The sequence below is a fragment of the Leiobunum rupestre genome, chromosome 3 (genome assembly GCF_980474605.1).
Source record: "Leiobunum rupestre chromosome 3, qqLeiRupe1.1.hap1, whole genome shotgun sequence".
Taxonomy (NCBI): Eukaryota; Metazoa; Arthropoda; class Arachnida; order Opiliones; family Sclerosomatidae; genus Leiobunum; species Leiobunum rupestre.
In genome coordinates, this window is record NC_143386.1 from 1,330,837 (window position 1) to 1,357,967 (window position 27,131).

Below are 27,131 nucleotides of genomic sequence, written 5' to 3' on the forward strand. Positions count from 1 at the left end.
TACTTTAATTTTAAATAACTTTAAATGTAACATTAAACATTCTCTAGGTGGCGATATTAAATTGCTTTTTTCTGTTCTCAATAGAAAGATAACGAAATATATTAGTTCTACTAAGATTTTTAAGTTTTGTATATTACGTTTCATTTTGTACTAAATAAAACATTTTATTGTTCGACTCAGCACAAATTAAACTTTAGCCTCGTTTTAACAAAAAATTACAATTTAGTAACTTATTTAAGAAATTAAGAAGGAATACATAATAATATAAATAGCACTAATTTTAAATTTCATTAACTTCAATGGCATTACTTTTAATTTTTAGATTTCATTAAAACTAGCGGGAAAAAGGAAGTATAAAATGCTTTTTACTAATATCAAAATTCATGTTAAATTTTCTGATATTTACAAACCTATATATTAAATAACTAAATTAAGTATTAGAATTAGAATAACAACCTTAAAACGAAAATTAATAAATAATAACTACCCTTATAAAATTTAAATGTAACATATCACCCCCCCCCCCCCCCCCACCTTTTTCAGCATAAGCTCCAAAGAAAAATATTGTAAATTCTCGAGCGTAAATTCCCTAGAAAAATAACAATGACGACGTCATAGGTCAGGAAAATGGGATGGAGCATGGACGCGTCCATCTCAATATCTCTGGCGGGAGCTAAGCCTCCCCAAACGGCCAGGCCAAAGACTATATAAGCTATCGCTACATAGACTGGCGTCTCTGTATTATAGAAAGGTTGACAATTTAACACCTAGCGCCACGTAGTATTGGCGGAATGAACTAAAAAAGGTGCACATCCCTGCCATCTATCTTCGTTTTGGGAATTGCAAAAGCACCAAAAATAAAGCATATGTTATTTTGAAAAAAAAAAGGGCGACGAAATTTGAATTTATTGGATGTTTCTACTGATTTTTATTTATGTCTCAAGCATTATAGCAATTTTTATGGTTATGAATCAAATAAGTTTAAGTGTTAAAAGATTTTTAGTTTCAGTACAATATCAGTCTTTTAAATCCATGAAATTTCTGCCTTTTTTCAAATATTCACTACAATATATCTAATATCAACTCTTTAAATTCTAGTTTTATTTTAGGGCAATATAATGTAATAAAATAGCAGACAAACTTTTTAAGTTGAACCAGATGATGTATTTCCAAAATAATTGGATAATAGCAATACACTGGTCATTTATTTTGTTATTATTGTAAGACATTCAAATTCATATAAGTGTTACTGAGACAAACACGATTACTACTAGCCTGGGTTTAAAATATGTTTGAAACTATTTGCCTTGCACATAGTGTATATTATAGAGAATGAAATTATATCAGTCGGAACATCGTTAACACTATTAAAATTAATTCAATACTATTAAAAGTTCATACGAGTTGTATGAATGTCTCAAGATTTTTGGGTGTTTTCATAGTGGGGTCACCTATTTGTTCCACTTGATAGGGATTTATCACAGCTTCAAGGCAAATTATTAATAATCAAGATAGGATTATATCCGAACAATGTAAGACCGAAAACATCTGAATGATCAGTATATCCTTGAAATGATTGATAGAAATCAGCGTGAAAAGGAATGTTTAGTGAAAGTTCCCTCTGGCCAAAATTTTCGATGTGTTACACAGTCACTTTTTAATTTTGACATTGAAGATCACTATATCCTGGAAAACATTTGTATGTGTTCAAGCCGAGGAGTATTTAGTGAAAGTGGATTTTTGGTTCAAAACTGTCTTCCTACACATAGTGCCTAACACCCTAGATGAGTAACTTTCAACATTTTCTTATCGGGTTTCTTTCCTTTTTTCTTCTTTTTATTTTTTTCCCGTTCTTCCGCTATATCCCAATTAATAAAAATAACTGAATAGTATACGCGCATTTTTAAATATGTACGGACTATTTTGGTTTTAAAACCTGGGCACATATCAGCCCCGTCAATAGTTTCTGCTTCTTTTATGAGTTTACATAAAATTTTTGGTTCGTGCATCTTTTCATTAAAGATTTTTATGAACACTTTTTCAATTTGAAGCATGAAAGCTGTTATTACATCAGAAGGAGAAGTTAAGCCCCCAAAGTCACCTTTTTTGTAACTAAATGCCTTCAAATGTGTGAAGGTTTGATTTTGGTCTTCTAAATACTCTGATTCCGTAAAAAATCTACAAATTGTTTTATCGCTTTCACATTTATGCGAATCCCTGACCTTTTTTATGACACTACCAATGACATAGGTCAAAGCGTTCATATCTAAGGTAGTTCCAAAGGCCTCGGCAACTGCTTTTTCGTCGATTTCTTTTAGACCAGAAACTCTTTGTTTTTTAGTAGAATTTAGGGATGCTTCCTCAATAAGAGCATTTGAATTTTCTGCGGGTGGTTTATTTTTAAGGGATTTTAAGGTGAGCAATATTTCTCCAAAGTCAGATTCGCAATTTTGACCTTCACTGTTTATAAGGAACGCTTGAGTAAGCAGTTGCTTGAAAGAATCACGAAACTGGGCTGCGTTCGGATTCTGTCTATTCCCTCCTTTTTGTCTAATGGTACAGGAAAAAATTTTCCAGTGGGTCCTGCGTGAATCGCCTTGTGAAAATGTAATTGACTCCTTCGGCATGCAAATCCTTCCACAACCCTTTAATAGACTCTATTGTGAGCAGCCATCCATTAACACAAAAAATACGGGTATTTTTATTCGGCAATTCGAACTTTATGGATTTCAACATCTGAATCGAATCTTCAAGAGTTTGATGATGCGCTGAATTTTTGGTCATCATTCTCCGAAGTTCTTTTGTGGAGTCATATTTAGAGCAATTTACAGAATCAAACATTCTGTCAACTCTTGCAATGAAGTCTGCTGTATAAACAGCTTCTGCATCAAGTACTCCTAAAGTTTTAACAAAAACAAATGTTATAACTGAAAAAAACATTTCCAATTTGACATACCAAATGTGACACAAGTCGACATTCCAGCTGATACGGTGTGGGAAAATATCTGTGCCGCATCTTTAACCCTCATCTTGGAGAAGGATGATGGATGAATATGCCGTTTTTTTAGTTTAGGAGCTAGACGAAGTGGTCTTGTCCGATCATATTGGAAGAACTGTTCAACATAGTGAAACCTCACAGGTTTACCAAATACTTCCATTAAGTAAGTCCTAAAGTTGTTCCTGAGGCTTTTTAGAAGATGGGGAGGATCAAACATTCCGTATATCTTTTGATCATTATGGTAAAAAAATGGATGTCCTTCAGACAACTGCAATCGGTTGTAAAGGGACCTATTTGCTGGACCTTGATCTGCTATTATTGCTCGTACATTGATGCCAATAACTTGCAATCTTGAGAGACATTCCCTAAGATATATTTCCATCTTTCCAGAATTCGTAGTGCCTCGGGCAAATGAAAAACTGATTACTTGTTTCCATGGCTGAAAAATTCCATGAAGCATAGCCACAAAAGCTTCATTCGCCAAAACTTTCTCCCTATCCCCATCACCATTGTCTATAAATCCTTCAACCTGATCTTGGGATGGGTTGTAAGAGAGGCTTGCCATCAAAGCTACTTCATCGAGAAGGAGCACACAGTTTCTGTTTCTTGGCCTCATTTTCTTCACTTTCTTGCTCAAAGACTCAAAAATATTTTCATTGAACCCAGGCTCAATTACGACATCTTCAAGCCATTTTCGCAAGGTCCTTGGATTTGGCAATGCAAAAACTTTCGTCAAAAGACGGTATGTTTTTGGACTCTGATAAAATATGGATAATGCAATTTGCTTATCCATATCAGTCCAACGGCGACCTTTTTTAGAACGACTGTTGTTAAGAAGCTGAGACCGAAAGAAGATTATCTGGTCTTCTGTGAGAAACTCCTCAGCAGCCAAACTTAAGCAACGAATTTTGTCACCTCTTCTCTGGGGAATTTTGGATTTCAAATTGGCAATTCGCTTTCTACTTCGGCTGAGCAATGTGGATTTTACTTTCAGCTTCTTTTTCAATTTTATTTTGCGAGGAGTGTCATTTGGAATTTTCCCTTTTTTTCTACTTGGAGTTCCAATTTTATCTAATTTACATGTAAGGTTTTTTTATTGACTATAAATTTCAACAAATTACCCTGTATTATAAACTCACCAGAAGCAATGAAAGTTAGAGATGGAGACTTAAATTTCAGAGGTTTTGTTACGATGGGTTCATCAATAAACATTTCATCTACCTACCAGTGACATTAATAGCTGCTTTTTTGTTTAAACTGCTTGGAGTATTCGAATCTAATAATTAAATGTTAACTAAATTAATTTAAAAAGTTAAGCAACTTTAAATATTAGGTTTTTCTTACCAGCAGAAAAATGATTAATTTTCTTAACAGGAGAAACTGAATTTTCAATTCTTGATAGAATATTACTACATTTCCATTGTGATATTCTCGGCTTTCTCAAAACTGTTAAACAAATTAAATTTAATCACTTTTATTTCAATATTAATGAGTTTAATGAGATTACAATTCTCCGTGTCTGTATTACTATTTTCAAAATAGTATCCAATTATTTCCAAAAGTGTTGGTGGTCGAGGCTCCACTTCATCAACTTCTATCCAAGACTGATAATCCTTATTCGATGAAATATAAAAAAGTAGATAAATAATATATTCCGAAATATGTTTTCTTTTGTTTTTACTGGATCTTCATCCATTAACACGTTTGCTGTTGTAGCAAGACCATTCATTAGCAAATAATCTTTAATCAGACTTTTGGATAAGTTAAGTAGGTACGTGGGGCTTCTTTTGTCTATTTAAAAATAGAATTTATAAAATATTAATAGTGGTATTTAAAACACTACACTTTTTATATTACCAAGTTTAGTTCTACAAGATGGCGAAAACACTGTCAAGCAATCAGGTTTTAAACGCCTTTTACCATCGCTACTAGGAGTATCACGTGACTTATAGGGTATAAAACTGTTATTTATTGAACCTACAAAAATAGTTTTTGTTACTATTTAGTTTGTTTTTCATATTTATCTAAGTCACCTGTTAAGTCAATTGAACTTTTTAAAGGTGTTGAAGAGAGTACAGATTCTTTAGATTCCACTGAAAAACACATAGATCCTCTAGATTCTAGAGAGGAATTTATAAGTCCTTTAGTTTCCAGAGTTTTATCTAAATAACAGACAAATTGAAATTAATTTTACCAATAACTTCAATAAGCCATCATGTTTAAATTTAAATGCCTTTACCATTGTTACTATGAGGATTACACGACTCATAGGGTATAACACTGCTGACATTAAATATGTCATTTACTAAACCTACAAATATTAGACAGAAATAGATTTTGTTACTATTAAATTAGTTTAATTTTTATATTTTGCAAATTCACCTGTTAAGTCAATTGAATTTTTCAGAACTGGTGAAGAAATTACTATTCCACTAAATTCCATTGAAGAATTTATAGTTTCTCTAGGTTCCAGAGTTTTATCTAAATAAGAGTCAGGTTGAAATGAAAAATAATATTTAAGTTTCTTTATTATTATTCTTTATGTAGCTTTTAAAAATACCAGTTAAATTGACAATAGATGAAACGTGATCTAAGATTGGAATGTCATCTTGAATTATTGGCCCTTTAAATAGGTAAATAAAGCATTTAAATAATACATATATATATACAGATAAAAATTAATTTTATAATTTACTGTTTAAAGACAATTCCTCAGTTTTCAAGGTTGGAGTTGCATTCCAAACTAACTTATTTGGTTTACATTTATTCATGAAGCACTCAGCTTCAAAATGTGCCGCACAAACAGTGTAGGACTTGTAGAGTAAATCCGAAGATTTTGTTTCTAAGTCCCTGCGACCTGAATTGGAAACCCAAAGTTTACTCCTAAAAATTTGCAAGATAAATATTAGTTTGAATCATACCCCAACAAAGATATATTATACTAAAGAGGTAACAGGCCTACCTTTGTTCATCTTTAGGAAATCTAAAAAAAGATATTTCTTTCGTTATCTTCCTTTCGTTATCTTCCTTTCGTTATAACAATTAACAAAAGAACAGAATGAGCTGCTTTTGGCTTTTAATTTTATTTTTTTATCCATTGGAAATAAAAATTATTTAAACAAATGATAAAAAAACATGATTGAAAAAAATATAAACACGTGGCTCCCACGGTGCGGTTTTTATCAGAAAATAATGACCGCCAGATCCAACGACGCGAGTTCTTTATGAAAAGTTACTCCCGCCGACACTCGATGGCGCTGATGTTCGGAAAAAAATCGTCAACCAAAGCTCCGAAGCACAAACCAGTCTATGTAAGAATTTATATAGTCTTTGGGCCAGGCTGTCCGAAACTGATAATATTTTAAGGGAAACGACGTGGTTTTTCCAAATTGCAACACCACTGGTCGCTCATTCCTTGCCCAGTCAAACATCTCGAAACGGGTAGCCCCCCCCCCCCCCACCAACACAGTATATGGAGAGACCCCGGGAGGGCGCAAAGGAATTTCCCGTTTTCTAGGAAAATAGTTTAGCGCTTAACTGTATAGGACACGGCCGTTTACCAACGGTCACTCACTTTCTACCCTTCGCGGCTTGTAATTCGGTAGTATATTATTTCGTCACGGTAATCGGTATAGAGTGCAGGAATATACCACGTCCACCACGAGGGATAATTTCGAATCATCTAAAAGCAAAGCAATTCTCGAATTATTGGAAAAGAAGAAAGATATTGAGTTACAAAGCGAGTTTCATGGTAAGATAAATACCACGGGTAAGATTGGAATCCAAAATTAATTTGTTTTTAATTTTACAGAGCTAGAAGTAGATGCGGCAATTTTGCTTTTTTGCACTCTTTTTTCGGAAGATTCTGATCTTTTGTACATCAATGAGGTAAATATTTGTTTCGTAAAATTATTTACGTCAATTAATGGTTTGAAAAAATTCTAAAAGTTTTACTTCAATTGAAATTTTTTTTAAGCTTTTTGGGGATAGGCGTCAAAAAAACTTGTGTTTTTAGAAAATAGTGTAAGGAAATTAAAATACCAGTATTTATTTAAGCCTTTTGTACAATTGTTCATCTTTGGTATATTTTTTGCAATTGCGCCGGCAAGTTCATTTTTAGACTGAAGAATACTTTCTGCTAAACTGGTGATAACATAAAAAAATACCGCACAAGCGCAGTAAAAATTATATTTCAATGACAACAATTAAAATAGGCTAGAAAATGCTGGTCATTTCATCGACTCTGCTTACATCTTATATATATTTTTTAAAAAGATTTAGTTTACTTACTCCGGACACTAAGTTTTAACTAAATGTAACCCGTAAAGTGTAAATAATTTCATTAAATGATTAACCCTTGAAAATTATCTTTTATTTAGACTGAACAAAAACATCCAACACCGACGCTTTTTTTTTCTGAAGATGATGTATTCAAATCGGATATCATTTTAAGAATTGAAAGCCACGTTTTTTATATTACAAACATAAGAAAAGGAATTATATGTCTTTTCGCGGCCTACTACGTATTTCAGCTAGAATATCCAAAGAAGTTAAAGAAAACTCTCGAATATTTCCAAAAAGTAATTTTTGGCCTAGATTCTAAAAATATTTCGATTTCAGTTTGCAATGTTGTTAAAAAATTAGATTAGCAATAGAAAAGGCAATTCTTAAAAATAAAATCTTTTCGTAAATATTTGTATTGTTATTTGCATTATTAGTATACATACTGTATTTAATTTAAATTAAAAAGTGTAATAAGGTCGTTAATTAAAAGATTTTCTAAGGAGCAAATCGTTTTGGACTATAGAACCGTCGAGGGCTTTAATAACGAACCCATTATGGTGAGAATATAAAACCGAAGATCATTAACTTACGGGCCCTTGACAGTGCTATTTAGAACCGTACAGGGTTACACAATGGAACGTTAATGGTGTCAAGCAGAACGTTGTAGCGTGCCCATACGAACCCTTGGCAGTGCCATTCAGAACCGTCTAGGGTTCCGCAATGGAACGATAATGGTGTTATTTAGAACCGTAAAGGGTTACAGAATGTAACGTTAATGGGGCCATGCAGAACCTAGAAGCGTTCCCATAGGAACCGTTGACAGTGCCATCCAGAACCGTCTAGGGTTCCGCAATGGAACGATAATGGTGCCATATTGAACCGTGAAGCGTTCCCATGGGAACGCTTGACAGTGTTATTTAGAACCGTAAAGGGTTACAGAATGGAACGTTAATGGGGCCATGCAGAACCTAGAAGCGTTCCCATAGGAACCCTTGACAGTGCCATTCGGAACCGTCTAGGGTTCCATAATGGAACGTCAATGGTGCCAAGCAGAACGTTGTAGCGTTCCGATACGAAACCTTGGGAGTGTCATTTAGAACCGTAAAGGGTTCCACAATGTAACGTTAATGGTGCCAAGCAGAACGTTGTAGCGTTTGGTTTAGAACCCCTGACGGTGCGCTATAGCACCGTAATACGTTTGTAATTGAACCTCTAATGGGTCTAAATTAAACCATGACGAGTTCTATCGCGAACCTTGCAGCAAAGGTTCTACACAGAACAATTACGGGTTTAAAATATGGGACATGGGTTAAGAACCCTTTTTCGGGCAATTTGGAACCCTTTTTTCTAAGAGTGTAGGTTAAAACTATTAGGCAAAAAATGCATTTTTAATTTTATTCACTTCTCAATAAACTTTAGTTTTGTTATTCTTTGATCCAGAAATCGATTTTCTAACAGATATATAAGTCTAAAACGTGTCATGTAGTTATAAATCGCAAAATATTACGCATAATATTTAAATTCTTTCGAAAACAAAGCTATATTTTCAAAAATGGTAAGTGTGTTGGCTCGCGTGGTATGACGGGCTTGCCACCTGCCTCTCACGCATTGTAACCCGGCCACCTGTTTAAGGCATTAATAGATAACTTGGGCCTAAGGTGGTGCCTTGGTTATTAGCCTAGCTTATTATTATAATCTGCAACCTACAATTAAAAAGGCTAAGAAACAATCGAGTCCCCACCTGTACGTTCGTGCCAGGGGCAGTCCCCCTTTCGCACTCCCCCGGTAAATACGCTAATGAGGTTGGTAAAAATTAAAAATATGGCTCAGTGGCGTAGGAAATTGTAGGGGGTAGTTCTCCAAACACATATTTTAGTTGGTTCAAAAAGTTGAATAATTATAGGTAATAAATGCTTACTGATGAAAAAATGAACCTCATACTCACACTTTCGGTAATTTGGTAATCTACGCTAGGACTTTTAAATTAACTTTGGTTTCGATAAAATTTTACATCAAATTTACTTTCTTCGTAATGCATCTAATAATTTCCAAGCTACAAACTTATTAAATCCTACCCTCCAACTACTTAAAATGATCCTGAACTAAACTTCATCTTACGCTGTGTGGCTGGCGGGTGTTTGTTTTCGATCCAGTTATTCTAATCAAAGCAACATAATTTGATGGATCAGAAAGAGCAGAGACCGATAGTCGGACACAAAGTCACTGAATGTTCCTGTAGAAGACGATATTTTTGAGAAGACCGTTCTTTTAGAATAACTAAAATCGCGCCGACAACGCTACTTCATCATCAACGCTTAAACTGTTGATTTCTGCTAGTTTATACTCCTTTTAAAGGACATGTTAGCCCCGTTTATACATGAAAAATTATCGACGAGATTATGTAATTCGCACATTATCCGCCAACAAACTTGGCGTAGTATGCAAGTTCCAAGTACTGAAAGGGAATGATTTCCATCACCAGCTAATTTTTGCGCCTTACAAAAAAATTTAAACCTTTTCATCGTTAAATTAACGCTTACCTCGGCGAAATAACGAAAAAGTATTTGATCGTAACTTTAAAACGATTCTATAGACAATCGCTTCGTTTCAGAAAATAGTTATTTTAAAATTTGAGGGGAAAAACGCTAGTAGTGATCTCTATAAATGTAATTGATAGTATTCCGGTAGTCACTGTGGCAACAAAGAGATAATCTAGTAGTGTTTCGTCTATGTAAACGACGTATACAGGGCTTTCTAAAACTGAATATTAATTTAAAAAATTGCCTAGTTGCTATATTGTATGCTAATCTATTCCACGTTTGGAACGGCAATTTCCAAACTAATTTTATATTCGGAAGAATTTTAAGAAAATAAGTGGATGTCGGTTTAATTTTTAAAAGATATTTTAATTTTAACCCCGTTCCATTCGATATCAAGATTATTTTCCCTACTACTCCAGATATGATAAGCTATAACATTTTATTTATCCCCTGTATGTTTTTGTTCTTTTAGTTTGGTTTCACAGTGCGTTTTGTTTTACCGAAATATTTTTAGACCACCCGCATTTTAAACGGACATTAACATTTTTGGATTGTTTCTGATTAATTTTACGTTAGACTGGTATTTTAAAATACGAGTTTCAGTTTTGTAATTTACAATAGAGCTAGGGGCTTTATTTTGGAGGACTTTCATCATTATGATGGCAGATCTAGTTATAAATAAAATATTATCAATACATTTTTCAATGTAATTTGAATTTAACAACTTTTGTTTTAATTTGGTTTATGTACAGTCTTTTAAAAACGTTTTTGCCCGTGGGATTTGTTTCGGTTTTTCCAAATTTATTCTTCAAGGAAGTGACGTGGGTAAAATACGGTTTTATTCCTGGGCAACTCATAACTTTTTGCATCGCAATGCAAAAAGTTCGAAAGTGCACATGCTGAAAATAGGCCAAAAATAGGCAAAAACGGTTTCTTTCGAAACCAAAACATTCCAAAGTTACGGAGCTTCGAAAATCCACCTCGTTAAGGGATAGTCCATAAAAGGGGAATTTCCCTTGATTTTGTATTAAAAGCGTTTAATTAATTTACTCAAAGCTTATAAGATTTCACGCATACGTTTTTATCTGAGGAAATACGATAATTTATTAATAGCAGGAAGCTACTAGGCACCATTATGACAATCACATCCTCCTTTGAGGGGAGAATATATAACTTCACGTTTAAACAAGTCATCATACTAACGATTTTCGGTTCGCGAACGTTAACAAATTCTACTAACAAGAAAATGTTCAAAATATGTCGCGTATGAAAATGCGCGTTCCGATTTAAAATTTCAGGAACTTGCGCACCCGGCCTGGTCCTGACCTTTTTTCAAGGTTGCGTAGACTGGCGCACTTATTCTTCAGTCCAATAATGTAAAGTGATTTATTTATTCATTGAGGTCTATAGAGGGGATTGTCTAATTTGCTGAATTTCTGGACGTCTGGACCGCTGAATTTTTTAAAATTCCTCCTACATAGAAGCTACTATCTTATAAACCGTCTGGACAAAATTGACTAATTTGCTGAAGTGGTGAATTTCGGGACCGGAAAATTTTACTTCATTTTCTTTAATTTTCAAACCTTCTGGACAAAATTGACTAATTTGCTGAAGTGATGAATTTCTGGACCAGAAAATTTTACTTCATTTTCGAATAGTTTCTTTAATTTTCAAAACTTTCTGGACAAAATTGACTAATTTGCTGAATAGCTGAATTTCGGGACCGGAAAATTTTACTTCATTTTCTTTAATTTTCAAACCTTCTGGACAAAATTGACTAATTTGCTGGAGTGATGAATTTCTGGAACGGAAAATTTTACTTTATTTTCGAATAGTTTCTTTAATTTTCAAAACTTTCTGGACAAAATTGACTAATTTGCTGAAGTGCTGAATTTCTGGACCGGAAAATTTTACTTTATTTTCGAATAGTTTCTTAAATTTTCAAAACTTTCTGGACAAAATTGACTTATTTGCTAAAGTGCTGAATTTCTGGACCGAAAAATTTGACATTATTTTCGGAGACTTTCTTTAAGTTTGAAACCGTCTGGACCAAATTGACTAATTTGCTGAAGTGCTGAATTTCTGGACCGGAAATTTTACTTTATTTTCGAATAGTTTCTTTAATTTTCAAAATTTTCTGGACAAAATTGACTAATTTGCTGAAGTGCTGAATTTTCCGGTCCAGAAATTCAGCACTTCAGCAAATTAGTCAATTTTGTCGAGACAGTTTGAAAATTGAAGAAACTATTAGAAAATAAAGTAAAATATTCCGGTCCAGAAATTCCGCACTTCAGCAACTTAGTCAATTTGGTCCAGACGGTTTTAAACTTAAAGAAACTATACGAAAAAAAAGTAAAATTTTCCGGTCCTGAAATTCAGCACTTCAGCAAATTAATCAATTTTGTCCAAACGGTTTATAAGATAGTAGCTTCTATGTAGGAAGAATCCTTCAAAATTCATCGGTCCAGACGTCCAGAAATTAAGAAAATTAGACAATCCCTCTATAAAGTTCCATTAATGGAGTTTATTGTAAACTTCTGGCTACACGAAGATAACAAAAGATTGAATAGTTGTATTTACCAATATTTAAGTTATGGGGAAGCTATCATATTGGTGTGAAATTGGGTTTTTTAAGGCTATTATCGGAACTCTTCAATTTAAGACGAAGACGAACAGTCAGTGTATAGAATAATCACTTTATCACGGGCGTTATTTTTAAATATTTATTTAGCCCAAACTTTCTAGAGTTTATTTTATGCAAGACAACTGCAGTGTCCATAGAGTTCGAGTAGCCCCGGCGTTCTTAAGAGATCAAGACACCCTAGTTCTCGAATGGCCCGCCTAGTCTGCTGACCTAAATCCGATAGAAAATCTATGGAGTTTGATGGTTCGCCAAATGAACAACCGAATTCCGGCCAATCGCGAAGAGTTAGTCAACATGGTTTTAGCTGCTTACGACTCCATTCCACTTCAAACCATACGTAATATAACGAATTCGTTTCAAAATCGATTAAGAGCGTGCTTAGCGAATAATGGTGGCCACACTCGCTATTAAAAATAAATATTTACATAAGTTTCCATAAGTCATAATTTGAGAGATAAAAAGGGCTGGTCAGGCACAAATGTTATATTTCAAATAAACACTATTTTAAGATAAGTATAATTTGTTTTTAATTCTTAGGCACAAATTTTGTCTTTCACATTGAAGAGTTCCGATAATAGCCTAAAAAACCAAATTTCACACCAATATGATATCTTCCCCATAACTAAAATATTAATAAATACAACTATTCAATCTTTTGGTCTCTTCGTGTAACCAGAAGTTTACAATAAACTCCTTTAATGGGACTCTATAGACATCCATGATAAATAAATAACTTTACATTATTGGACTGAAGAATAAGTGCGCCAGTCTATGCAACCTTGAAAAAAGGTCACGACCAGGGTGCGCAAGTTCCTGGAATTTTAGCTATTGGAAAGATCCTCACCTCAAATATAACAACATGATTATCCTTAAAATTATTAATTTATTTTTAAAATTAATTTTTAATTTAAGTCTTACCTCTAGAAAACTAATCATACTATTATAAATGAGAAAATCGTGTACTAAATTACGACTTAAGTTAAAATTATTGATCATTTTCGTTCAAGTATAAAACTATATGTGACGTAACATTAAGAAACGTTTTTGCAACCCCTCCCCCTTACCGAGATACGTATTTTGTGAACGGTCTCCTAGAAATGACCGTCTTCCTTAACGTATTGTCTTCAATAAATAATAACATAAATTATATCGTGTACCTTTTGAACTGCCAATTGGAAAGTTTCGCCTTCGACGACAAATCTAAATCTCCATCCCGCAGGTACGGATTTATTACTTTTTAGGCTCCAGAGCGAGATATTCATCCAGGGTTTGCTGTTGGAAAAAATCACTCGAAGAAACTGCTACCCTTTGGACAATGAATTTTTTACATACAGACTGTTGCTCCTCATCAACTTTAAAGAATAGTTCATCCAGTAAGGAATCACGGACGAAACAGCTTTTTTAATCTGCAATAGCAGGAACTCAATATTTCAATAACACTCACTTATTTTGTGATGCAAAAACAGGTAATTATGTTAAATTATTTATTGTTGTTGCTTTATAATGGCAGTTTTACAAATAAAATAATTTTTGGTTTATCGACTTCTAAAATGAACACTACGTGGCTCGGTCGGCTTATTTAGGAAATTTAAAAAGTTAATTTTTACATTTAGATAAAAGCTAAGCGAAAACTCTGCGAATGATAAGTTACGTTTTCAACCACCAGATGGGGAAAGGAGTTCCTCAGCATCACGCTGCATTGAGTGGAGTATAGCTCAAATAAATAGTCTTTAACCAGAAGTGAGTAAAAACCTACACGCTCTTATCATCGGCTTTTAATTAATTCACGTTACGTGTTTAGAAGTGCAGTCCAAACTGCCGTATATACAGAATCTTTCAGGCGATATTCGTCTTAAATACGATGAATTAATTCCGACGCTTATTTTGAATACTTTTATAATTAAAGATTTAAATTTTGATTGTTATCCACTTACATATCAAATAATTAGGTATTTAACCAAATAAAAAACCCTATCTTTTCAACTTACGCCCCGAAGGATTTAAAAATTGTAAAAATATATGGTTTTGAATTTGTTCATAAAGTTTAAGGTTTATTAGAAACTTAAAAAAAGTTAGCCAAAAATTGCATAAAACGTGACATTCGCAGAGTTTCCCCCTTAAGAAATTTATTTTAGATAAAAATTCTAGAACGCGCCAAATTCTAAAAATCATAAGATTACAAAATTTTAAATGAGCCTGCTGACCTTTTTAAATCTTCACATTATCGGAAAATAAACAGCAGTGTTCGGCGATAGGTACAACTATCTAAGAGCTGACGTATGGTGATTCGATTTTAGGTTTTTCCTTTTCAGTATAAGATATTTTATTTACTAAGATAAGTAAATAATCATTAGCTATATTGGTTTGCTCGACAACGGCGGAAAACCATCTATCTATGTGGCTCGACAAAGGCGGAAAACAATCCATATTTATGGCTCGACAATGTTCGGAATATTTACCTCGAATATCAAATTAGTTAGAATCCAATTTGCACCATGTGTTATCTATAGAGTAACCAATTCTTCAATCTTCAAAATAATTTCAAAATTAATTTAATACGAAAACACCAGTCAAAAAAGTAAAAATGATAAAAATCATGAATATTTAATTTCCGAAAATAGCTCAATAAACTTTGAAAGCTTGCATGCAAAATTGTTAATATTAACTAGATTTAATAATAAGTAATATCATGTTTAATATTTGGGGCAAATTAAGAAACAAAAAACGTAAGGTTACATTCGTCGAATGTTCAACAACAACGTTTTTTTGATTTTTCAAGCACTTACCATAACTGGTAATAAATTTTAAAATCTGTCTATAATTAACTTAATTAAGGTGGCACCCGTTTGCTCCGAACGTACATTCAAAGAGTGTATAGTATATAGAGGCGCCTCTTCCTATTCCCGCAATATTATAATTTTGTCGTACATTGATGAAGCGCGAGCGTCTAAGAAAAAGCAGACGTCCTATTATGTTAGTCTTAGACCTTCGATGGCGCCACAGGATAAATAAATTATAAAAAAATCAAAACAGCTGCAATAAATTTTTCTTTAATTGTTATTTTGTATTCTCTAAAAAAATGGTGGATATCATTAGAAATGTGAAATGTAAGTACAAAAAATACTAATTACAATTTTGCTGTAAGTTAAACTCCAATATTTTTAATAATTAAGAAAAATCATGAGAAATTGATACGGAGGCCAAGTCTTAGATGAACAGTAACAGAAAAAATATAACAAGTAAGTTTATAAAATAGGGTGGAGTGGAATAAATTATAATAATATTGTAATTTAAAATAAAATAATTAATTTTTATAAGTAATGTAAATATGAACTAAATAGTACTTAAATTAGAAATATCTTTGGATGAACAAATAACGTTCAATGTTGTGTTTTTAATAATTTTATGTTTAATCTTTTCTGTGTTTTTGTATATTGGTGATCAAGATCTTATGTTTACTGTTTATGCAGAACTCTACAAAATAGATATTATGTTTTGAAACATAGTTGCACATATTGAATCTTTAGGAGCAAGGAACAATTTCTTGTCAATTCTCCATGATATGAATCTTTGTAAGCGTCCTTTCACATGTGTCATGTGTGATAATAGTTTGAAACTGGTGTCAAATATCTCATTTACCTATATGACAAATTCCAAGAAATTGGAAGTTGGTACAATGATGCTACATTAAGAAGAGTTTTGGTGGATTTGACTGCCTTTAAATAAGCAAGCACATTAGTTGGATCAAGAATTGGATTGTCCTGCCTTAGTTGACTGATGCAAAAAAACATTGGTGTTTTGTAAAGTAGCGATGCATTAGGTATCTTCTTCTATACTATATTCCTAAGTGTCTTCTGTCTGGCTTGCGTCTGTTTCTCTATAGGCGTCCGAGCCATTCAACCTAGGACCTCCAAATTTCTCACAGCTATTCTTATGGTGCAAAGGCAGCGAGTCGCGCTATTTTCATCGATTTCAAATTCGGGTTAAGTTAATTAAATTATCTTAAAAAGCGAGTCGAAATCTATGTTTTTTTGCCCCGGGAAAGGTGCCGCGAATCCTGCAACCTACATACACCTATAAACCCTTTTTCGCGGTCTTTTCGACCCCTCTTTTTGGCCGCCCGCTAGTCGGCCACTACCTGGAACCACCGGTGGGGGGTATAGGCTCGGGTCTTTGGTCCCAGAATATGGAGAATGGGGATTAAGGGGGTAACCTCAACATGAACGCGCCCCGCAAAATTCCCAAAAAAAGAGTGTATACAACCAATATTTTTCTGGAACAAGTCAATTTCGCGGCTGCGTCATCGTCACTTGGAGTATGGAGAATGAGGGGGGATATAACTAAGGAGTGGACATTTTCTTTAAGCAGGTTGGGGCTTTCAATGAACAAAATCAGATGAATCCTCTTCTGGTCCTGGAGCTGATTTCTTAAAGGAATCTGTTTAAAATCAAGTTATACAAATCCTCGATGCAATTTGAATAGGCAAGTTTTAGGAGATTAATGACTGTATGCTGGCCGAAATTGTTGAGAATTCGGATGATCTCTATTGCCTCCTTTTTGACGAATAGAACCAAAGTAATTTTCTAGGAAGTCTAGACAAGCCCTTCCCGTTACAAAGAACTCAAAACTGAAATTATCCTTTAGATCTTTCCAAAGGATTAGCAATGACTGAATTGAGATTTTCCACCCTTCAATACAAGGAAGGGTTTTATACCTGCAGTTTTGAGGCTTCCATGTGGTAAATCATTCCAATTTATCATTCAAAACTTGAATATGGATTGACTTATCACTCATTCCTCTCTTGCAGATGGTTTCATTGTTCAAAGTACTGCTATTGAACAAATCAAAAAGGTGAAAGTGCTGTTTAATGTTAAGTCTCCTAATCCGAAAGAGCATGCAGTTTGAATGCAATTGGCGACACTCCGGCTGAAAACTTGGGCCGCTAAACTCACTTTTATATTGGAAAATGTAGGTAAATTAATGTGCTTATGTGTATGCTTATGAGCGCTTCGAAACTTTCCATTTTTTATTATCTAATTCAAAACTTGTTGTAAGACCTATCCAAGAAACTACTTGACCTTCCACCGTAATTGGATATCGTTTGAAATTGTTCCTCACGCTTTTCAAGAAATGGGGAGGATCTAAGAAGAAACGAATTTTCTCTTAATCAATTTCTATACATGGCTTTTCAACTGATATCCCCATACTTCTAAGCAAAGTTTGGTTTCCCGTCTCTTGGTCACAAATCACAGCTTTGGAAATGTGTTCAATTTAACGTTATCATTATTTGAAGAGAAGCTTTCGTTTGGATAGTTATAATTGTGTTCTATTGGATGCATGTAGTTGATAATATCAATTCTGGGTTTAAGTCCAAAATTATTTCCCATTAAAATTAAGTTTATCTACTGAAATGTTTTATAAATTTAAATCAATTGTTTATCTGCCTTAAAACATCAATTTTTTTACCATTTTTACACTTTGATTCATTGGGGAAAGAGTAATTGTGCATTTGGAGACTTTGTTTTGTCCCGTTTATCTCTGGCCCCTTGTGTAGCCAACGAGTTTTCTTTTGAGATATCTTCTAATCCATGTTAATTTGCCCTGTTTCAATTTACTACTTATTGGAATAATTAATTATGAATAAATATTAAGAAGCAAGTTCTCCTGATAGATGTTTTTCTACCTTTAATAGGCGTAGGGGAAACTGAAATTTGATATTCATTATTGCAAAAATAGTTGTTAGTCTATTTCTGGTTTTAACATTCATGAAACAATCGTCAGTAAAATAGAGATAACAAAGTGTATGGTTTGTGTACAAATACTCATTTATGTAATAGTTTGTCATAGTTGACATTTTGCAACCACAATATTGAGCTAAAAGTTTGAAAGTTAATTTATAAGCTTATCTTATTAGAACGCGTATTCACCGTTCTTTATCCCTTGGAAACTTAAAAAGATAAACGATACTTAATTTTCTTAATTTACGGTCAATTTCTCGCCGATAAATACATATTAATGGATTTATTGGTGTTAAATTATGCAACAAATATAAAACTTTTTGAGTCCTACGCCTAATAATAAATCGCGCACCGCTCGAGCCGAATGGTGATAGTAGCGCCCTCAAACATCCATGAATTGTCGACATTTGAGCGAAAAAAACCATACGACGGATTTTTGAAAGAGGCGCCTCTATACTATACACTCTGGTACATAACAAGTCCTTGAAAACCTAAACCTATTTTAAGCCTATAAAAACTTTAAAAGGGTGATATGGAGAAATATCCTTCTAACATTAAAGCTTCGTGAGTCCAATAAGGTTCGAATGAGCTAATTTATACCGAGGCATTGTGGCATATGAGCTCCTTGCAAATTCAGGTAACTCTAAAAACTAAGAAAGAGTTTGCAGCTTAGGTTGGTATAGCTTATCTTATACCGTACAGGCCTAAGTCTTTGAATATTGGAAATGGCTACTTTAACAAACTGAACGATTTAAAATTAGAATACTGCCATTCGTTAATCCGCTTTCACACTTTTCTTCAGTCAGTGCGTCGACGCTAGAAATCTTTGTATTAGGGTATACTAGAGCGAACAAAGTTTCCGCGTCGACTTTCGCCATCGTAATGTTTTTGTAGTGAAAACCCGCGTCAATCAAACATTCAAAACATTTAAGCTGGTGTAAAATTTTGTTAAGGCGCCTTTTTCAAAGGTATTGGAGAACGAGTTTAGGTGTTGGCGTCTTAATTAGTAATTTAAATCGACCTTAAATAGTGCTGTTGACGCTATTGAAATAGCATAAACTTAAGTTCTAACGCAAGGGCAAAAAAGTATAATATTGTGGAATATTTCTCGCAAATATAAGGTTGTTTATATATAAGGTCGCGTGATATGTACCTGCATCAGAACTAGCATTAGATAAAGTCAATAGGTTGGGGACTAGAGCCATCGTAGCCCGTAGAATTTTCGGACAATATTCAACGACGATGAGGAATTTGTTTATTTCCTAAGCTATCAAAGAAGGTTTTTAGAACAAAAATATTTGCGCTTAAAAAGTGTTCGTAGTTACACCAGGAAGCGTAAATTTTCGAACCTCACTTTGGAATGTCTCATCTTGTTACTGGCGCTCCTTGTGCTTTCGACCACAATGCCTTTTCACGTCGGAATTCCATTTGCTGCGATAACTGCAATACTTGCATTTGTAAGGCTTTCATTCATCCATATTGTCACACCACTCTAAACGTAGTTTAATTTTAATTAAGTTTCCGTCCTCGACATCAAATTATTCTTAGTGGAAACTCAATTGCAAATTATTTGGAAATTAGTACTTAAACTAGGAAAAACCTAAACTAAAGGATATAAAATTATAATTTAAAACTCGAAACAACTCCTTCTGCGTTGAGTTTGCATGTTCTTTCCCCACTAGTTAAAGGGGTTTTCCCCCGACATCTTCGGTTTCCCCTTCCATAAAAACTTTTTGAGGTTAACGGTAATAGTTAGTGTGGGAAGCTGTTGCCACGCGTGGCATGAAGGGCTTGCCACCACCCCCCTACACATTGTAACCCGGCCACCTGAATTAATGACTTTAAAAGTCGCTTGATGACTTAGGCCTATGGTGGTTCCTAGCTGATTTTTCAAAAGTAAAATAATAAATGTATTTATTGGAACTTAGACTATGTCAGTTGCTCCGCTTCGCTTCGTAGTGAGGGCAGGGAACACTTAACAGAGGGAAAGGCCGCACAACGTTAAAAACCCGGCTGAATTTTCCCTCTCCCGCTTCGCCAAATATCAGGCTCTATACCGTTAAGCGCAGGCGTGAGTGACGTACTGCACCACGTGTTAAGTGTTCCCTGCTCACCCGACCTCTCCATGTGGAAGAATTGAGTCGGGCATTGTTAGCACTGTCAAAATGGTCAGCAATTACAATGCCTTTGAGATCCGCGAAGTCCGAATTACGCTATCAATATAAGTACGCAACGTATTCAAAGCGCATACATGCGCAAAGGTAAAATAAGCCTACGCGTTTAGAAATGAGCGAGAAGGTATTTTCGGACGCTCTTCGCCGGGTCATTGCCTTTCCTTCTAATAAGTGTTCCCTGGTGAGGGCGGGCAGAGGGCCATACCAAGGCGTATTACTGGCGTTAATAATAAGTTGCGAAATTTTATTATTAGATGTTTTTTTTTGTATAATGCGTAGTTATAAGTATTTATTTCGATAAACTGACCATTTGGTCGGTGTTAATTAAAGTATTTTAGCCGTACACTATTCACTTTTTCTCAAATGATTGCGCGAGATCTCTCATTACAAGTATTGCGGAAAGGTTCAGGCAGCGGCGTAGCTAGGTGAAAGCACCCAAACCGCTGCATTGGGGCCCGCGTTATTTATAGGGTCCTCAAGCTCAGACGTCCGCCACGACGGGCATAAGAGTAGAGGGTTTCTCGTTTCCACAATAAGCATTGTGGCTCAATTTTAGATAGGTCACTTAACGTAGGGAAAGTGCTTCAGAAGCATGAGCTAACCAGTTTAGATTCATTCTATTTGCGATCAGATATATCTGATGCTTCCATACCAACGAGCAACGCATTCGTTATAAGGAAACTTAAAAGGGTCTGCCATCAGGGTAAAATTTCTAATATCACTGCCTTTATTTAGTCTTTTTACACAAGTTATTTTGATATTGAAGATGAAATAAGCATAAGATTTATATCAATAGCTTCGTCCAAACAGAAGATAGCAACGTCCTTTACCCTGTTTTGCCCAGTTATCCTAAAATGCAAGAGCAGATAATTCTTCGACGACTCCGGACCAGGGTTGGACATAAGGCACTAGTCACGACATTTGACTACTCAAATAAATGCTCTGACTACCAAAGTAAATCGAAATCTGGGGGCTCACTGGTCAATAGCTCTTTACATAAAATACGATCGGTCACGTGATTACGTTCGATTCATCGTGCAGTTAAAGTTAGTGAGTGCGTGCATATTTTTGTTTTTGTTGACCTCGCGCGAAAAGGCTCGAGATCCTCTACACGGAAATATTAGGAAGCGCGCTCCAAAAATAGCACTTTCTATACATGTATGCATATATATTATTTGATGTACCTAAATAATAATAAATAATGGCGAATATGGCGTATCATAAATTCATCATTCATTAATCCACTAGTTGATTTTATAAAATGTCTTTACGCTTGCCCAGTTTGTTGAAATGTTGCCATGGAATAGTTCAGTCAATGTCCAAGAATGAGTTCATAAACTCTTTAGTGGGAGAGAAAACGGATAGACAGCTAAAGCGGGGAGGCAACATTTCAACAAGATGGCCAAGGTTATTTTATAAAAAGAACTATTTTGTTTTAAATCACATCACGTGTGCTGGTAGTAGTGGCGTACTCCTGTAATCCGTGGCGTCTGGGAGGCAGAGTTTGTGGATGGCCGTTTGAGGAAGAACATCAATCCCCCAACGGGTGGTCAGAATACTACCGCCACGGGTGTTCCCACCCCTGTCCCCACGTATCTGGTCGTAGAATAGTTATTGGCGGTGATTTCAATTATCATCATACTCCCTGGGGCTCAAGGGACAATTGTCCTAGAGGTGTTACCTGTGTTGACTTTGTTGAGTCCCTGAATCTGGTCGTCTTGAATGATCCTGATTCAGATCCCACCTTTTCTAGCACCAATGGCAATACCCAGCAAACACAAAAACGTCCTTTGGACATCCGATAGACGTCACATTCGGATCTTGCCTTCGTCCGTAGGACATCCCAAAATCCGGGGTTGACGTCGGTTGGACGTTAAAGGACGACCAAATGTCCGATTTGAATATAGCCGTAGTACGTCAAGGGGACGAGTTTTCGGACCTCCAACGGCGATTACAGCGGTCGTCCCCTGGATGTCTTTAGGCCTTTAATTTGGTTCAATAATGGCTCAATAGGGATGTAACTAGGACGTTCATTGGATATCGTATTTTGAACAAATAATTTAAAAAGTTAAACTTGATATTAAAATTTTATTCACAACATTAAAATACAAGATAATGGAAAAAATCCAGCAACAAGTGTACAATTTGATTGTAATAACACGAACTCTGCATAAAAATTTTGGAAACTCAAATATTAGCAGATAACACATAAATTTCAAACTAAACTATTAAAAAATTAAATAACCTTCCTTATACAAATGTAAAAAACAATAAAATTAATTTTAAATCAGAAGCAAAATAAAACTAAGCCATTTAATACTATTCCTTAAAAAAACTAAGACTATCGGATGAAAAATGTACTCTAGAAATTACTGTTTCTCGAAGCTTAATTTTAATATCTATCCAAATCTTACTTTTGGAATTACAATTTAACTATATAAAATATCAAAGTATAAAATAAAGCTTTAGGCGAACCGTTCAGTGAGAGTAATGATTAATACACTTAAAAAGTTAAATTGAAACATGTACAGGTCCAAAATGAACTTTAAAAACAGCGAACCTTCCCTAACATTCGGAGAATTCCACGCAAATCTTACTTTTGGAAATACAAATTCACTAAACTATTCACGGAACACATTTGAGCTATGAGTCCACCATTCGGTGAGAGTGAAGATGAATACTCCATAAAGGTAACGAGTCAAAATAGACTTTGATCAAACATATTTTCTTCCTGCCTCTGTAAAAGACACATTAAAAAAATCGAATGAAAATCATTAAAAAATCAAACAGTTTTATTAAAATACTTACTCTTATGATATATTATCAGCGATACTAGAGATTACTATGTTATAATCTTTAACGTTTGTGTAGAACGCATTATGGACATTATGGTGACCGATTCCAAACTATCGAGTAATGGCGTCGTACAAAAGTAACTACAAACTGGGCTACCAGATATTTTAAAAGGACTTTAGCACGGCCAACTTAGATTAGCTTTTTCGCAGTAATTGGCAATGGCTGTCATTGTAGAAATAATTCATCAAATGAAAATAATGGAAATAATAATATAAAAATTAAGAACAGATAAAATTAATTAAATATTTAAATAGTTTTGATTTAACACGTAATTTCATTAATTCACGTTAAATAAACTCGTAAATTTAAATAATAATATTCATAATAAAATTAATATTTTGTGTTTCATTAATCATTATCAGCTCAAATACAAATACAGGTGAAACAAATTAAAATTAATTGCTGATAAACGGGCCTCTAGATAGTATTGATGGACGAAACATTTCGGACGAATAGTGGTGATCCATGCGACGTCGATTGGGCTGAATATCGGATGTCACGAAATTGGTACTACGCGGACTAAAATGGGACGTCCGTTATTCGTCCCGTATGACGAATTTTGGCTGGGACGTCCCAGGGACGATTTGTGTTTGCTGAGTAGTTGGATTGATCTAACGCTCACAACTATGAATGTCTTTAATATGATCACTGATTGGGAAGTGTCTGATGACATCACGAACAGTGACCATAATTTTATATACTTTAATTTATCCGTGCTGGACATTGTCCATGGTGAAAGGTATATAAATTTAAAGGATCTGGATCTGGATCGTTTCAGCGACCAGATTGCTTTGCCTTTGGAGGCTCACTGTGAGTTAACACTTGGCTCTAGTGATCAGATTGATGATGTTGCATCCTCTATTGAGGAAAATTTCAAAGATGCAGGTGAGGCTAGTAGAAAACGTAGTGCCAATGCCAAGACATATAACTCGGCTCCCTGGTGGAACGAGGGTCTTGGCAGGAAGCGAAATTTGGTACGTATGCGGGTGGCTAGGGATCCCCTGGTGAGGGAACGCTACAAACATGAATTCTTGACTCTCCAACGAGAGTACAAGAGCCTCATCAGTTCCTATAAGTTGGAGTATTGGCGGGACTTTTGCTCTTCTGCGTCGAAGGAGGATCCTTACTCTCTTCCTTACAAATTAGCAACAGGCCAAACGTAAGAATGCAGTCTCCTGTGTGGAACGAGAGGATGAAACTATTCTTAATTCTCATTTTTTAGACAACTCGCAGGAAGATGACCTTGAAGTACACAAGGAAATCAGAGAGTCAGTCGAAACTCCTTACGTCGAGTCGGACGATGTAGAGTTTAAAGAAGATGAAGTACTTAATGTCATTGATTCCTTCAAAAGGGGCAAAGCTCCGGGTTTCGAGAGATAGGCGGAATGCTCGATCATACCGTCCGATCTCTCTACTGTCAGTAGTGGGTAAGGTTCTTGATAAACTCTTGCCAAGAAGACTGTACTACTCTCTTCATAAGAGAGGTCTCAGGAATTCAGCCCAATATGGGTTCAAACATGGCCGCTCTACGACGCATGCTCTTTATAATATCGTCGAATGCGTCAAGCATAACAAAAAGAGTGGTCTGCACACCAGTCTAATCTCCCTAGACATAGAGGGGGCCTTTGACAATGTCTGGGTTGCGTCTGTCCTTTCGAGACTCCAGCAAGTTGCTTGTCCAAGAAATTTTTATTATTTATACAACCGTTTTCTGAGCAACAGAATTGCTTCGATTGATGTAGGCGGTAGTGTTCTTAGTAAGTCACTTACCAGGGTTCTTGAAGCGGGCCTCTACTTTTCAATTAAGTCATGGATGGCGCTCTCAGTCGGGTTTACCCGGCTGCGAGTGCTATTCAGGCCTTTGCGGATGACCTACAGGCGATGGTCTGGATTTCTTCGAGGCGTGGCCTTGAGGTCCTCGGTAACGAAGTTCTGGATACTCTCTATAGGTGGAGTTCTGCACTAGGAAGTCCGTTGCAATCACTTTTGCGAAAGCAAAGGTGATGAATCGGCTTCCTATCTTTTCTCTTAGTAATGAGAGAATCCTTAATGTCAAAACCATTAAGGTTTTGGGCGTTACCTTGGATCAGACGTTGTGTTTCTTGCCTCACTTAGGAGGTTAAGAATAAGGTTACTCGTCTCGTCCAGTCCATTGCTTGCTTTGCAAAGATCGAGTGGGGTCTGAATTATAGGGCGTTGAGAGTGGTCTATAAAGGTTGTATTAAGCGTATTGTCACCTACGGTGCTGGCGCATGGTGGCGCGAGGTTGAGAACTCGTTAATGGTTCGAAAGCTCAGGTCAATCCAACGGGTAGCGGCTCTTCGAGTCTGCTGTGCTTACCGTTCAATATCTACCGATCCGTTATTGGTAATTACCAACTTAACCCCAATAGAAAACGTTGGGTGCTTCCTCACTTACATCTTTAGGTCTTTCAACCAACAGATGTGCGCTAAACACTGTGATTACAATGTAATTGGTGGAAATTTTCTTTACCCTGGGGACCCTTGGGCAAGGCATCCAGCCTCTCATGTAGAGATTTCAAGTGGAGACGCTCTTCCCACTATTGCAGGTTTAGAGATCTTCTCTGATGGCTCGCTGTCGGAGAATGCTGCTTCTGCAGCATTTGTGGTCTTCTTAAATGGATTGGAACTCGTGTCAAAGATATTTCTTCTAGACATGAGCTATAATCCTAGTATTTATTATATTGAGCTCTACTCCATATTGGAGAGAATTAAGTGGTTCACGGGGGAGCGACCCCACGTTTAAGAGGTATCTATCTTTAGTGATAGTTTATCTTCTCTACGAGCCATTGGAAATCCTTCCAACCTTAATTGAATGTGTGCTAACATTAGGGAGTTGATTAATAATCATGGCGCTAGAATCACCCTTAACTGGGTTAAAGCACACAGTGGTATTCTAGGTAACGTGAGAGCGGATGCGCTTGCTAAGGGTGCATTAACAAATCAGGTGATCCATTCTATAAACCCGATAAGGGTAGCATTAAAAATATTTTGAGGGCCCTTACCAAGAAGCATTGGCAGAGTAAATGGAGCGAAAGCAATAAAGGCAATGTAACGAGGAATTTTATTCCTAACGTGGGCGACAATGCGATTAACCCTAACCACTTCTCTACGCAAGTTCTCAGTGGTCACGGCAGGTTTCCTAGCTACTTGCATAGTTTAGGACATGTGCTCAGTCCCGCCTGTGTTTGTGGGTCAGACATAGGCGATTCTGAGCACTACTTAGTTAATAATAATAATCAGCTAGGCTAATACCCAAGGCACCACCTTAGGCCTAAGTCATCATGCGACTTTTGAAGCCATTAATTGTCCACTCATCCTCCATCTGGTCCCTTGAGGCAACCTTAGGGATATGGAGCTTACAGAAAAGATGGTTGTATTCGAAAAAATCATGCGATTTATAACCAGCAACTTCGGGGACATATGTCCAGGTTGATTGCTGGCTTTTTAATCAATTTTATTTTTACCTGCCGTTGTAATTTATTTTAGCTTAGTACCCGACTTTTGGGTTTTTATACATGTTATTGTTTTTACTTTTAATTGAAAAAGAAAAATAGTGGGACTGTTTTATGCAACTTAGTTGTATAATTTGTGGTACCCCCAGTAGTGCCTAGCGGGACGGGGGTATATAAATATTATAACAATATGTCCCCACGTATCCCCCCGTTAGACAGTGGCCGTTACACATATCTCGCCATGATTAATCAGATGGACGAGAGGACTGAATTTAGTCACAATCAACTAAATAAAATCACATCATGTAACTCAAGTGATAATTAACTCTTGTTTTAATTCTGACGGTTAAAGCAAAGTTTTGTCTGTCCTTATTGTTTTTATACCCCCATTTTTACCCCCACTAGTCAGTGACTACTAAAAT

General features: G+C 35.5%; 1 protein-coding gene across 1 annotated transcript; it reads left to right on the top strand.

Annotated features, from left to right (window-relative positions):
- The first annotated feature begins 23,758 nt into the window (after positions 1–23,758).
- Positions 23,759–24,614, top strand: LOC149949078 (uncharacterized). The gene is made up of 2 exons (XM_090169156.1): positions 23,759–24,386; positions 24,457–24,614. The coding sequence occupies exons 1-2, from the start codon at positions 23,759–23,761 to the stop codon at positions 24,612–24,614; spliced, it is 786 nt and encodes a 261-aa protein (XP_090025282.1).
- The last annotated feature ends 2,517 nt before the right edge of the window (positions 24,615–27,131 follow it).

What these genes read in the sequence shown, in the direction of transcription:
- LOC149949078 (XM_090169156.1), top strand. Translation starts at nt 23,759, where the DNA reads ATGGGACGTCCGTTATTCGTCCCGTATGACGAATTTTGGCTGGGACGT. An exon ending in TCCTTACAAATTAGCAACAG is followed by an intron (nt 24,387 to 24,456) that starts GCCAAACGTAAG and finishes CTCATTTTTTAG; the next exon opens with ACAACTCGCAGGAAGATGAC.